The following is a 15,590-nucleotide window of genomic DNA, read 5'->3' as shown; positions in this document are numbered from 1 at the left end:
TGTACTTGACAGAAAAGGAGAGAGCCCAATCTGATTTTACCTGTGATGTTATGGTGTATATAACCATTTGGCAGGCACTGAGCAGCTTCGAGGAAACTTCCTGTGTATCTCTTCCTTAAAGATTCTTTTCTGGATAGGAAGAGCCATGCTGCTTTTTCCTTAACTAGCAAACAGAGAAATTAAGAATTTAGATGACTGCAGCACGTTGCTAAGTCAGTTACATCATTAATAGACATGCATGTGCGCTCAAATGTACCTATGTCTGTACTGTACATTCTTACATTAGCAGTGACAGATCAAAACGGAAACTCTTTGAGTGTTGAAAATATATGGAGTTATTCACCATTACCATTGATTCTGGCTCCCACACAGAGTGAGAATATGCCATGTGACTTCCACACCATCATTTCCTGCAACAATATTCAGCCCCTTAGTGAAGGAAAGTAAGCTAAAGCAAATGAAGCCCTACTGACTTGAGGAAATGAAGGCACTAAGACATCCATGTGACTACAAGATCCAGTAGAAATAGGATATTTAACCCCTCTAGACTTCTTTGAAAATCCCAGTCAAACTAGAATATTATCCCACAGAGCTGGAGAAAAGCAAGGCAAGTATGTTTATTTCATGTGGTTTGTTGTGATGAGTAGTGATTTATTAAAAAAACAAGTACCTATCACAGATAAAGATGACAATGGAATAACATCATCTGCTCCAAAGGTGATAAACTCACTAATTTTTTTTCCCCAATAAAGTCATAGAATTTTAAGTCAGCAAGGATAGTTTTGGTCACATAAACTGACTTCATGCTTATAAAGGCCCAAGTAATTTGCATCAAAACCTCTTCAGTAAATCTGTACCTTCTGTCTGGGCTATGCATAGCTCTGGGAAAGATAGCTTGCCTCACTTCTGAATCTCAGATCCTTGGAAATCTAGCACACACCCTGCTAAATCGATTATTACCTTCATTTTTAATGATGGAGCATTATTTTGAGTATGATGTTGGCTAATTTCCATCAGCAAACAATCCTTCCCTTTTTTTTCTCCTCTCCAGTTTAAGCAGCTGTCTGCAATCAGGTATCATTTCCTCATATGGGTATCACAAAACCGTGATCAAATGCTGTCTTAATTTATTCCCAGATAATCTGCATAGATTGAGTGGCATGTATTTCTCACATGATGCACTGTGAGCAATTTCAATAATGATGAGTTCAGAGCAGAGTACAAGAGGCCAATATTACCTCTTTATCTCTTTTCAAGTAACGTTTCTTGCAATTTACAGCAGCAATCAGATTCTGGCCCCGACACTTCTCAGGGCTCAGACCTACGCAGCTCAGTGCCAGATGCATTAACACCATTTCTGGACCTAAATACATGAGGAAGGGCTGTTCCTGTTCATGTTAGCACAGACAGAAAGCATATGCCTGTGCAATTCAGGGGGAAACATTAATGAAATTTTATTCTTTTATTTATTGAAATTTGATGTGGTGATTAGTAAGGGTGGGTGGGGTGGTTCCCCATTCCCATAAGGTGGGGGTTTGGGGGGGCAATAGGGTTTGTTTGTTTGTTTTCTGCCTTAAATTAATTGCTTGACTATTGGATTGACATAGTGAGAACAGTCTGGACTTTTCAAAAATGACACAAATATTTATGACTCAGGGTCAGCCAACCCTAGAGCAAACCTCTGTCATCAACTAGGGAAATATCAGTGTGTCTGAGCCAATATACATACACACAAAGAAAGTAATATTTTTAAAAGCACTAGAGAATCAAGTTCAGTTCTCTAACCAATAGCAGAAAACTGGCAATTCAGAGTTTTTAAGTGTTTTCATAAAGCTGAAGCATTTCCAGGTGTTTGAAAACGGAATCTTCTCATGAGAAGGGAAGTCTTGTATTTTCTTTCCTAAAAGAACATTTTTATGACTTCAATTTCACTCTTATTTGTGCTCTATCTCAATGTGTGTCTTACTCTACCAAAGAAATAATAATTCTGCAATTCTTTGAGTAATAGCTATAGTGCATCATTACCCTCAATATTAATTAGTTGATACAGTAAAATAAATATCTCCATGAAAGAGCAAAAAAAAATTTGTATGATTTGACATATTTGGCTTGAGATAATTGAGAATTTTTGACAAAAGAGTTTCACAGTAAGTATTTCATACTAGAAGAAACACGTTCATTTGGCAACTGTTAAAATCTCATCTAGAAAACGGAATAATTTTTTTTCATCTCCACCTCAGAGCACTGTGGTGTTTTTCATTCATAATACAAAAATCTATTTGGGCCTACCAGCTCCACAGGTTGTTCCCATGCTGTGCTGCCTTTATCATGGCCACAGGGGAAGAGCAGGACCCTCTCTGATGTGCTGCTGACTCCCCAGTGTACAACTCCTTGACATGCTCACAGTCTAAATATTTGTGTGGCAGGCCAGGGAATGCGGGTTTGTCCCCAGGAGCAGACAGTGATAGAGCTCTGCTACTCTGGTACCTTTGGATGGCAGGGTTGTGATGTTGGCTTCAGCAGCGGGTCCAGCACCAGCCTCATTAACTGCCACGATACTGAACCTGTGGTACACCAAAGAGACAGGTTTTTGGTTGGCAGGTTTCTTTTGAAAGATTGCCTGAGAAACATTATATCTGGTAGGGAAGCTGCTACAGAAGTGCTTGACGTTCAGAAAATGCCCATTTAAATATAATGCTCTGGGAAAATTTAGAACAAAACCAAAACCAGCCAAAGGCAGAACAACAACAGAATGTTCTAAATTTCAATTCAAAATAAGTGTTCAGACTCAGAAGAACAAACTAACTTCATTTCAAAGGAAGATCTGTATTTACCAGTACAAGCAGAATGTAGACCTTTGCGTTTAATAAAAACGAAGGAATTTTTCCAGAAGCTTAAAGGACTTGAGAAGACTGCTCCATCTTTCTTCTGCTATACTGAAAACATGCCACACAAGCATAAAAAAATTAAAAACAGCAGCTAAGAAAATGCAGTCTCCTAGCCCTATATCAAGTAGCTTTTCCTTCCTCACCATCTGACTTCTGCAAAAGCAGCCAAGTTCCATGGGATAACTATTACCTCAAGGAAGGTGCTCTCACTTTTGGCAGGCACTTAAGTATATAGCATAATTGTAAAAAGTGGTATTAAGGTATATTCGGTGCTATTTGGGCAAGAAGTGTGACCTCATACCTGGCCACATTGGCTATCTTTTCTTTCTGTACCTGTAAGTGGTGTTTGGGAAGGTGGAGTAGAACTGAAAGCTGTTCCCTCTTGAGGCTCTCAGCAATTCATGATTCTCGCTGGTCAGGAGCAAGTTATATCCAATAATCAGTCCATTCGGAAAAAGTGGTGGGGACCAACTAACTTCAACAGTGTTTGGGCTTGAACTCTGAATGTCTTTAATGACAGGAGCGGTTGCAGGAACTGCAAGACAGAAATATCTGACTCTAGCACTTGATCAAGACATTAATAGTTTCTCATTTTCAAATACATTTTTAGGTTTCACGCCTGTTAATTCATTTATGCACCAATAAATATTATTAGGGACTGTTAACATTTCAGTAACTTTTCAGGATTTTTTTAATGTCCAGGAAAACAGGACTGTGTTTCAATCAAATACATGCATAATTATGTACAAAAGTATCCTATGTGCTCTCATGATTTTGACCACGTACTTTTCTGTGCTTGCTTTTAAAACCAAAAGCAGGAAGAAGCCCTAAATCATCTAAGTCAAACAAAAAGAACCTATAGTTTTTTAGTTTGGTCTTTTGCAGCTACCCAAGAGACAATATGTGGTTCTGAAGAATAGGCACCAATGTTTTCTGCTAAAGAAACAACAACAAAACCCAAATGTTTCTGTTAAGGTCCTGAAAAATGGAATAAATAGTGCAATTCATTACCTCCAAAAGCTTGTGTCCGGTAGCTGGGACTAGGTGGAGAATGGAGTTGCAGCTGAGATGTAATGATCCAAACTACTTGAAACACGTATTCTGTGAAGGCCTGAAGGTCTTGGACGGTATATGAAGTTTCAGATACTACCTAGATTAATGCACAAGCACAACTGGGCTTTTCCTTCCTCCAGCTGCAGCTACTATGTAGGATGCTAAGAGGGCAAAAGAGGTCTCATACAACAACATACATATTTCAGGATAAAAAAGGGTAGCATCCTACATTTAATTAAGAGGAAATTCTCAAAGTTATTTTCAGCATAGACTTTGATTTTCCATCTCTTCAGAACATTTTATCTTCTCTTACCTCAGAACATGGCACCCAACCTCAGCAACGAGCAGGTGGACTAAAGGATTGAGGCAATATAATAGTAAATTTTAAGGAAAAAAGTTTAAAAAATAAGAAGCTAAAATAGTAGCACATTCCAAGCAATTTTAAACATACACCACAAGTTTCAGACACAAAGGATCCTAGTTACACTGAAATATTTATTATCTGAAGTAAGTGCTCCCTATTATTTTGTCAATGATTCATTCAGAGTAACTTCCTGCTTAGCAAATTATCTTTACCTTTGATTTGTGGCACCAACTTGTCATGCCCTGTAAATTGGTCCAATAGAGATGATGGCAAGATAACAAGTGTACAGCTGACGCAAAAGAACAAATTATGAGAATAACTCTACTGAGTCAGAACAAAGGTCTTTCTAGCCAAGCATTGTGTTTTGACAAGAAACAAAAAAAATTTCTCTAGGGAAAGGTATTAACAAAAAAAAGAAGAAAGAAAGCCTACAGCCATACTTCTCTTGAATATTCTCATTGGCATTTCACAAGCATGGCTCAACATGAAACAATGGGAATATTTGCATTTAGTAGAACTCGATTTTTTATTCTGCTAATTTTTCCAGTCACTTTTCAAACCTGATTTAATAATTTTTGCAATTTTAATATTCAGGAGTTTAAATTTAGCAATTTAACATCCACACATGCTAGGAAGCAGCTGAACATTTAAAATACACCTTCAGTGAGGAAATACATTTTTCTGGTTTTGAACCTGCTACCTGCAAGTTTCCATCAAGGTCTCTAGTTCCTGTGTTGGAGGAAATGGGGAGTAATTCACTGCTTCTCAGCTTCCCCATGCCACTCATGATTTTGAAAATCTCTTTCATGTACCTAACATATTATCCAGTATCTTCCATAAAAAAAACCAAAAAAACCCCAAACAAACAAACAAAAAAAAACCAACTCCCCCCAAACCCCCTAAAAACCAAACCAACCAAACAAAAAAAAGCCCCTAAGAGCAAAGAAGTAAAAGGAGGTGTCCTCCCTTACCTCTGTGTACCTCCAGTCACCAGGGAGCTTGTTGAACTTCCACTGGATAACATACTTCACCCCAGAGATGTTAGCTGCCTTCCACCCTAATGTGACACTGTGGTTTCCAATGACAGATGCAAATGGTGCACTAGGTTTGTTCAAATAGTCTGAGGGGAAATTACAATATAACAGGAAGAAAAAATCTTTCATGGCAATCCCAGCATCTCAGAGGTGAAAACCTTTTACATCTCACAACCTAAAAGCTGTGAAGCCCATAAAAAACACATAAAAGAATATATTGAAATATATTGAAAATGTTGCTGAGTAACTCGCATGGCATTTTAAAAACAGTTTGATAAGTCAGACAGAAATGGGCCAGGTGCAATGTGAGTTGTGACTACAACCCCATGCTTGTGTAAGTGTATTTTTAGTTACAGTTACTCAGTAAAATTTTTCTGCATCGATACATAGAGAAGGCATGAGAGACTTCTGAAAAGATTTTCAAGTGGACTATTTCAATAGCACTCTATTGGCCCAAGGTATGGATTAAAAAAGTCTCATGCCCGTGAAAGGGAGGGAAAAATGTTTTACTCCAAGATAAACTTCAGTGTGTTTGTTAAAAGAAAAAAGAAGAGTGGTAGTTTTGTGATTAATGAAAATACTCAAGACATTCCTATTTTTAAAATAAATCCAGATCATAGAACAAGACTATGAATTTATCAGACTGTCAGTCGGACACAGGACTCTATTCAGACTTACTTAGGGCTTCAGTTCCATATGCATCCTCTGCACAGCTACAGCCAAACTTACAGGAAATTGTCTGTGTAGGGCACAAAACTCACTGGTTAGCTTTGTGTAAAGGCAAACTTCCTTCCAGAATCATGCAGACACATTTTAAATATATACAAATTCTGTGGACATTTTGCATATCCACACACCCCATGGAAATAATTATATTAAATTTAAAAAGTAGCACTACTATGAGCTCACTCCAATGATTTTCTTGAGAGCCTTTTCATCAATTCACTGGGCCCTGAATTAAAGCCTTCCTCCTTACACACTGTCCCTTTGTGGAAAGCATGAACTATTTTGGATAGTTCATTACAGTTGGAAATAAACTTCAGCGATGACCATGGAGTCAGGAAGACAAGGGTTTTGACTAGTTAGTAATATATTCCACATGTTGCATTTCACATGTTGCTTCATGTATTCCCTATGAATGAGGCACATTCTTACCATATATTTCCAGTGAATTTTCAAAATAGATGAAATTGGCAACTTTTAAGAGCAACCATGCCTAATTCACACTATTTTTTCAGCAGGAAAACTACTTCTTCTGTTACAGTTGTGCCTACAAGCTGCAAACATAACAAATATCCCAGGGCAGTGAGCTCCACACTGTCCTAAGAACAGAAAATTTCTGAGTCTTCTGTTTAGGTAGGGAAGATAAATATTGTGTCATCTTGCTTTTTACATAGAGAACTTAAGAAGCAGCAGAAATATGTTTTAAGTGAGTCTCAGTAACTTTAAAATTACATGCAAGACCCAGTCTTCTGGAAATCCAAAACTTTTGAGAAGTGGTGATTTGAGTTTTCTAGGCAAGAGGTTTATTTGGGTTCATTTTATTCTGCAAGTTCATTCAGCCTTTAAAATCTTGAAGTTTGCTCCATACAGCAGCAACCTTTCAAGTGATAATCAACCTTTAGATCATTCAGAAGCAATTCATTATGGCAAGTGAGGAAAGTTTTTTGATTACTCTTCTTGTGATTTGAGGAAACACACTTCCAGCACCCTATGGAAACTGATAAGACATGCTATTTCAGACAACACAGTTGCAATCCAGACACATTTGAAAACTTGCTTAGCTGTGTATTCCTATATACATAATGTCACATCTAGACATTCAGTGCCAAGTGCAAGCACTCGTAATTTTTTCCCAATATTTTCATATTCAGAGAAATAAAATACTTCCAGGTAAATTATCACTACTTTTAGCAGGTGAAAATTCAGGTATTAGCAGATGTAAGTTATCTGGTGTACACTGCAGCTTTAATTTACAACTAGTACTTCTTTGTTTTAAGGGGTAGTGTCCCCAGATTACATGCTGATTCATAGTGCTTTCTGCCTCATTTAACACAGGTATTTGTGAACATTTGTTTTTTGTTGTGTTATTCTTTTTTCTAATATTTTTCTGGACCTGAACCATAAATTCAATATTTGCTTGAGGTAAGAGGTTTGCTAAAGCTCCTAACCTTAAATTTTGAGGGAAATTTGTCAGTTGCTCTACTTGAAAACAATAAATCCTCATATTTTCTCCATCCATCACCAACGTTCTTTCATAAGCCACACTCTGATGTCTTTTCTTGTGACTATTCCCATGAAATTCAGTGGCAATCCCCTTTTACTAGGTGGGAGGAGAAATACTACCAGATTTCAGTCCCAAGGTGTACTCAGACAACAGAACTGTGCTAATGCCAAAGTCCACTCTTACTCCCACTCCTTTGCTCTGCAGGCTGAAATGACCTGATGCAGTGCATGATCCTCTAGATGCAGTGACACAGTGCATGCCTGACATATGGGTAGTCAAGTCAGTCAGCTGATCCAGTGGAAAGATAATCCCAAAAAAGCCTTTGCAGAGTCAGCACGTTTAAGTGGCACATTGCATGACCAGACAGGCAAAAAAAAACCCAACACAAAAGCAACAAAATCCCCACACTCATTTTATGTTTCTACAAAAAACATTCTTGGACTGTTCCTACACTCAAGAACCACCATTTAGTGCATTAATAAACCTTTGTCATCATCACAATTTGGTAGACTAAAAAGCATTAAAAAAAAATTCTTTCAGTCAAATTTCCAGGTTGCCAATGGGTTTGCATTCTACTCGAGACTCTCTCCAACTCCTCCATGACCTCCTTGAAATGTTTTGTTTCTGTCCTCACTTGAGATCTCTTTCTAAAGGACCACATCTTACCCCTTACTGAATTGCATTTTATTTCATTTAGACTCGCTATCCACTCAAGAGTTTTGACTTCTAGCTCCCACTCTGTTTCCACTTCTGGCTCAGCCTTAATGAGCATTCTCTCTGGATAGTCTTTGATTGAAGTAATGAGAAACAACACTCCTGTGAGAGCATAGAACATGGTTTACAGAGATCTGTTGTGTTTCATAATACTGAGATTAGTCTGCTTTCTTTACAGCAAAGTTCTTTGTCACACAGCAGTTTTTGATGCAAACCTGTCCTTGGGCACCATGCTGAAAAGGTACATAACTCATTCTTCAGCTTTAGGGAATACAAAACAATAAGACCTGAATTAGTAAGTTTGTGTATCTACATTGTATTTCTTAGCACTGCGTGGACAGAGTAGTCACTGAAATAGTGATGTTTTTGTATTGCTCTGATGACATTTAACTTACCTCACATGCTCTAGTGTATGTCTCATTCTGCCAAGAAACAAATTAATAAAATGTGGGGTAAGCATAAATACAATCACAGAGTATCTCAAAGAAATAACACCAGTTTATTAGAATTTCTTAGTGAAAGTACATTACAAAACTTTATCACTAGCAAATAATGAAAGAAGGAAAAAACTTGAAAAAATAGAAAGTCAACATTAGAGTGATGCTAAAGTTGAATGAAATTCAGGTGTTCAAGAGGTGTGGAAAAATGAGTTTAAAAGCTGTCATGGCAGTTGTCCCAGACCAAAGCCAGTTCTCATTCACCTGGTTTAGTAAAAACAAAAAATCAATCTACTGGGGATCATGTGCTTCATTTCCATCTGCATACAACTCTGAAACAGCCCCAGAGTAAAATCCTGAAAAGCACTTATGCATTCTCACTGTGTTGAGCTTAATGAACCATAAAATGCATATATTCTGACAAACCCAATGAAAATTTTTTTTATTAGAGGAAACTTGCATAACAAGAATTATTCATTTCCCAAAACAGAATTTATAAGGAACTGAGAAAAAAATATAGGCATTACATCTTTTTCTAGAAATACTACTCTGATTGGATTTTCAATGTCTGCCATTGGATAGGATACTTGACAAGCTGGAGACAAGTGCTACAGAGCCAAAGCTCAGGTAATACTCACACATTTCAGTGGACAGTCAGTTTGTGCAGTTGCATTCCAAAACTGACATCCCTGTGTACACTGCAAAGACAGAGGATGGCTTTTAAAATTACTTTGAAAGCAGAGTTCTAATGGCAAGAGATACTCCAGCACTAATGATACATTAAAGGTACGTATGGGTGTTACAAGTACTCAGGTCCTACACGTGCAGTGTGCAGCACAGCGAAGCATAGAGGAAAGCTGTTCAACATAAGCCCTCCCACGTGTGCTCACCAATAGGCATTAGCTTTAAAAGCATGAGTTTCCAGAGAAGTAATAAATATTAGGTTGTTCAGCTTCGATGTTGGACCTTTCTTGTTTTTTCTTTTTAAAGGGAACTGGAACTTTAAAGGGAACTTCAGAAGCAGAAGACAAATACTGAGCGTTTTGAAGTCTCATGAAAACTATAGTGAAGACTTGCTAACACTGAATGAAGATACTCAGTAAGTTAAGCAGGTGAGTCAACCTTGCTATGTGTTGCCACGACAACAGAGAGTTTTATGGTCCCAGCATCATAAACGGCCCAGCCTCACTAGATACCAGGTGCTTACATATTCATTAAAATGTGTTTCTTATCTAACACATGAACATCAGTTTCCTAGAAATAATTTCCATGTATCTGCCTCCTGCTGCAACCTCCTGCTGGAAGTCCTGTTATGGTCCTGAAGGTTTATCAAGAGGGGTCTCTGATGGCCATATTCACTGAATGCTTCAATATTAAAGGTAACCTTTCCTTGAACTTTTTCTTTGGGCATGCGCCATTGATCATGTTACATAACTTGCAAAAACCCCACTGTAGTCCTCTTTATATGTTTCTCCACTGGTTCCAGCCAAGCTTATCATCCTGCATGCATACCTTTACATACTTTTATTTTTTATTTTGCCAGTTAGTCTTTAAGCTCAGTTCAGAAACTTCAGGAGAGCTGAAAATTTTTATTCTTTGTTATTTATCACTACCAGTTTGAATTACATTTGCAATCTGAACTAGGAAATCAGCTGAAGTCCTCCAAGAATGCTCCTATGGAAAGCTCACATTAAGCCCCCATGACAGACACAACTATTTGAAATCCTAGAGAACTCTAAATATTCAACAATTACAAGTTTTCTTACACTGAATCACTGAGAAAACAAAATAAACTACTTAACTGTACAGAGGTAACTGAATAAGACAGTCTTAATGATTTGCATGTCGGAGGCAACGCTAGTTTTGACTCATTGCCCAGTGTCTCAAAAATGAGATGTTACGAACTTCACAGATCACTAATGTGAACATAACTCACAGTACAGATCATCATCCTTTACACATTTTCTATAAATAAAAAAATACAGCCATGTCTCTAAGAATTTGAACCAAATCTACCCACTCAATTTATGACTTATGCAAGACAGGTAGCTGTGAACATTTTCACGAAGTCTTTGAAAATATGATCATTATACCCATTGTATTCAAATAGCAGGAACATAAAATGTCAGTAATCACAAAGTAAACCATTACTCACCGCTCCAGTGATGTCACTAACATTGCAAAGGTTAGTAATTCCAAGTTCTCCTTCCTATAGGAAAATACATTATTTTTTAAAAGAATCAAAATATTTCCCAAAAATTCTTTGATTAAAACACATTAGATCATTGGCTTATTGTAAACCAAATTTTCTTTGGCTGATGTTTCCTCATCTGAGGAAATTCATTGTTGACCCACCAGGAGATTCTCACTTGAGACTAATTTCAGAGATACCATCAAACAAAGACATTGGCAGAATCAGTTGGTGTTAAATTATCTGAGGTAGGAATTTGGCTCTTACCTCCCCATTCTGATTCACTGAGCCAATAACAAATACTTCACAATTATGTTGGGCTTAAATGACAAAGCAAAGTGGCTTTGACCTCCTGGGAGAGGAAAGACCTTCCTTCAAACTAAATGGCTTTTGTCTGGCCACCTTTTGAAGGAGTTTTGTGCAACCATATGGTGAAAGCCACAACCCTTCCTCTCCTGCCAAAAGTGCTCTCCAGTGAATGTGCCAGTTTTTTCACATCATTCAAAGTGTGCAAAACCTATCACTGTCACTGAAGTGCGAATGATTTGAGGATGCATGCAACAACCTTAGAGAAGATGAATAGCAGCTCTTAAATTTTTGACCTGAAACCAGGTAAGAGCAGTTTTAATAAAACAATTCACAAGAAGAAATTTTCAGCACACTGGGTAGACCAGGACAATAGTGAGAATCAAACTTGTCACCAAAAAAATCGAACACAACAAATAGATGAGAGAAGAAAAATAAGATTTACAACCCCCAGACTCGAAGATTACATTTTTCACACCTAAATCAATACATTCCCTAAACATAAATGTGATTTTCCTCTCTTTCAAAACTGAAAGAAAGGGCAACTTATTTCTTATTCTGGATTAATTTAAATTCAAATTAAAGGATCCCCATTAAAGTTATCATTGCATGATAGGCTTCCACCAGGGAAGGCAATTAACTCTTTCACTGGTGCAAGAGCTCCAAATAGTTTTAAAGGAACTGTCAGGAAAGTGTATGAAATAAAATAGAACAGGTTATAGCTCTCTGCAGCTGGTCTCCACATTTAACACCAGAACAAAAAATGTCCTTTTTACAAAGCAAAGATACACAGTACTCTAAACCACATCAACATTTCTGGCAAAGAGAAGCAAGGAAGCAACTCCAGAAGGCAGAATAATTGTCTAGATTTCAAAGGTTTTGTTTATCTTTGTCTTGTATTCATAGAAGGAAAAATAATAAATTCTGCTCACTATTCAAAGGAATATTAAGAAAGTATAAAACTAAGAATCTGACCACTACTTTTAATACTTACAGAAATACCCAAAATTTAAACTAGTTAATTTAAAAATTAAGCTGCAACTAAATTCGGGATAGCTCTGTCCGTGTCACAGATTCCCAGAAAAATTCTTGTGACTTAACCGTTTTCCTTGATTATGTAAAGAAAAGCTCTGGACTAGACTGAAATAAATAAGTAAAGAATAAACTGAAAGAATAAAAGTTTATCTTCCCACTCTCCAGGGTCTTTAGCACTTATAGTAATTACATGCAGCAGAATAGTGTGATTTGTTCCCTACCAGATTCCACAAATTCAAATGTTGAACATTAATTCTCAAACTCTTAGTAAACACATTCTTTAGTAAAACACATTCTTTAGAGTCATTTTAGAGACACTGATATGCAATACGAAGTTCTTACAGTGCTAACAACAATCTGTATTTCAAAAGATTAGGTACAGGTTTTGAAAACTTACCAGGTTACTTGTACATAAGTTATGACAGCTCCTTGAGAAAGCACAGTAGGTTGCAGAAATCCATAGACAGCAAAAAGCAACGAGCCTTTTTAGCGGGAAAACCCACCGACAAGTGTTCTTCATAACTTAAACTATTTCATCTGTTCATCTGACTCTTCCCTTGACTTGGTCGTACAAACTCCTTTCAGTTCTAGGTGACGGAGATGCAACTGTGACATTTCTGCATATCAGATCATTAAAATATTTTTTGAATCCTTGTTTACACTCTGCTCCCTCAACAACTTCTCAGCTTCCTGGAGCACTTGTATTGAACTTACGCAACCTCTATTTCATAGTTTCTTATTAAGCCACTGAGACAAAAGAGCTGACCAATGAAAGCCAGTGTATCTACTTACACAAATATCATTAACGTAAAAAGGAAACTAAGAGCAATGCTTTTAATCAGGTGCTCTGGGTCTCACAGAAACAGGGAAATCGTGGATAAAAAAATGGCCTAATGTTAATTTTTACTAGATTAAGTTATTTCCAAAGATTTGTACATGGCTGCAACTAAGAAAATTTGGTGGTGGTGATGACGAATAATTTTGTTAGAACATCATTGTTCATATCAGACATGGCAAAAATATTAATTACAGTAAATTCACGAATACAAGCCGCACTGAGTATAAGCCGCATCTCTGGGTGTTGGCAAATATTTTGGTTTTTGTCCATAAATAAGCCGCACCCGAATATAAGCCGCTCTGTCGTTCGCAGCGAGGACCCGCGTGCGATTAGTAACAGAACCGCAGGAGGGCGGGGTTTACCGGCTAAGGCTGTGCAGGCTCGGCCCGCTAGGGGCTGCTGACGGGGCCAGGCCGCTCGGGGCCAGCCGCCGCTGCCACTGGGGTTGGTCACCCCGGGTCGGCACTGCCCCGCGGTGGCAGGCAGGGACGGAGCTTCCCCTGCTCCTACGGCAGCGGCGGCGGGTGGGGACGGAGCTTTCCCGCGCCCGTGGCACCGGCGGCGGGCAGGGACGGAGCTTTCCCGCGCCCGTGGCGCCGGCGGCGGGCGCGGACAAAGCACCCCGCCTCCTCCCTGAGCCGCGGCAATGGCTGCACGGGGCTCCCGTCGGCTCCCCGAGCCGCGGCAATGGCGGTGCGCACTTCCCACCCCTCCCCGGGCTGCGGCAATGGCGGCGTGCATTTCCCCCCCCCCTCCCCGGGCCGCGGCAATGGCGGCGCGCCCCCCCACCCGTCCTCCCATGGGCTGCGGCAGAGGAGGGAAGAAGAGAGCTCTCCCGCCTCTCTCCCCGCCCCCCGTACTGCCTGCAGGGAGCCAGGGCAACACGGTAACACTGTAACAATCGCGGAATGCCGGCTTTTACTGACAGGTGCTTGGCTTGGCACCCTGGCTGGCACGTCTGGGGTTGTAAATGTTAGAAAATTATTCACATATTAGCCGCCCCCGACTATTAGCCGCACTTCCGGGTTTCCACCAAAATTTTTGTCAAATTGCTGCGGCTTGTATTCGTGAAATTACTGTAATCTTTTTTAGAATGGCTGTTTCGAAATGTTCTACTTCCACACCAAAATACCACACAGAACATACCCCTGTCTGCCTTCAGATGCAATCTAGACACAAACTAACCAGAGTAAATTTGATAGGGGGTCTCTAGATGAGGAGGTACAATAGTAAAGTACAAAAGTAAATTGCATCCATATCAAGGAAGAAAAATGAAGCTGACAGATAAATTGCTTATCTGATTTAAAGAGTGGTGAAGAATCTTCCATGAAATTGAAGACTCAGGTTAAAGAGGAGTGTGGAAAGTCAAGCTTAAGACACATCCAGATCCTGGTCTGCGGCACATCTGAGCTGTACCAGTAGAGATATCCACAGAGTAATTCTGCCATAGAAAATGGATCCAGCTTACACATATACACACACACACACACATACGTATATGTATACGCCTACAAATGCTACATCATTTTGTGCATGTATATTACTCATTATAAATCAAATATGCTATTTTATAATATAGCATTTTGACCATCAGTTGAAGCTGGCACTTTCTGTTAGTGCTGCTTAGAAAGGGTATCTGCTTTGCCACAATATCTTTCCAAGCCCCACTCACTTGCCAAGGAAACATTTCTAGAGTCATACAATAAAACAGGCTGAGAACCTGGATAACACTAACTCAGCAACAACAGAGGTGAATTGGTTGGTATTAACCTGATGCTGTGGTTTTCTTACTCAGCCTCTGGTACAATCCCCTGCGCTGTTCTGTCCATGCAGTGAAAGGAATAAATGCACTAAGGCAGGAGGAAAGGGGAAGACAGTCAATGAGTTTTAGGAAGCATGTGGCTCAAAGTGGTCCAAGGAAGGAAAGGCTTTTAGGACCAGGTTCCTTCCTTTTCTTCAAGTTGTCCTGGGAAGAACTGGGGGGAGTTTCCTTGTGCGTTATCTCAGTCTCCTCACCACTACTCAAGGAAGCTTCCAGATGAGAGTAAGGCTCATCTAGGGTGAGATTTGCTTTCAGCTAAGGGCTTTCAGCTGAAAGCAAATCTCACCTTTTCAACTTTCAGGTGTGGGGGAATTACTGCCCAATTTGCTTGTCATTTTTCCACTCCAGACGGATGGTGCCCCCCACTCTAGCCCATGAGAAAAGCTGCTCAAGAAGGAGCTCCTTAGATCCAGCCAAAATAAGCCAGTTTAGTCTGACTGCTTAAATGGTAGGTCTCTGCTAATTCAGCTTATCTTGGCTGAAGAAGTTTCATCAGAGCTCACATGACAAGCAACACTGAAGAAGAAGCTGGTGACAGGCAGATGGAGGCTGCAATTTCTTCCTGAGACAAAGAACTTTGGCTTTGGATAGTTAGGACATTTAGGACCTTTGGGATTTGGTCTCTAGGACTTTTAGGTCTATACTGATAAATTCAATGTACCTGCATCAATACCCTAGCGA

General features: G+C 39.2%; 1 protein-coding gene across 1 annotated transcript in view; it reads right to left on the bottom strand.

The window, feature by feature from the left end:
* The window catches only part of ROS1 (ROS proto-oncogene 1, receptor tyrosine kinase), a 69,678-nt gene extending 56,909 nt beyond the window's left edge, over positions 1-12,769 (bottom strand). The window contains 10 exon segments of the mRNA XM_033055545.1: positions 41-163; positions 2,488-2,564; positions 3,222-3,423; positions 3,900-4,038; positions 5,277-5,425; positions 6,018-6,078; positions 8,676-8,702; positions 9,356-9,415; positions 10,873-10,926; positions 12,647-12,769. Coding sequence (XP_032911436.1) covers positions 41-163; positions 2,488-2,564; positions 3,222-3,423; positions 3,900-4,038; positions 5,277-5,425; positions 6,018-6,078; positions 8,676-8,702; positions 9,356-9,415; positions 10,873-10,926; positions 12,647-12,769 — 1,015 coding nt within the window.
* Positions 12,770-15,590: the final 2,821 nt, after the last annotated feature.

Source organism: Catharus ustulatus, chromosome 3, assembly GCF_009819885.2.
Source record: "Catharus ustulatus isolate bCatUst1 chromosome 3, bCatUst1.pri.v2, whole genome shotgun sequence".
Taxonomy (NCBI): domain Eukaryota; kingdom Metazoa; phylum Chordata; class Aves; order Passeriformes; family Turdidae; genus Catharus; species Catharus ustulatus.
This window is presented reverse-complemented; position numbering and strand designations above follow the sequence as displayed.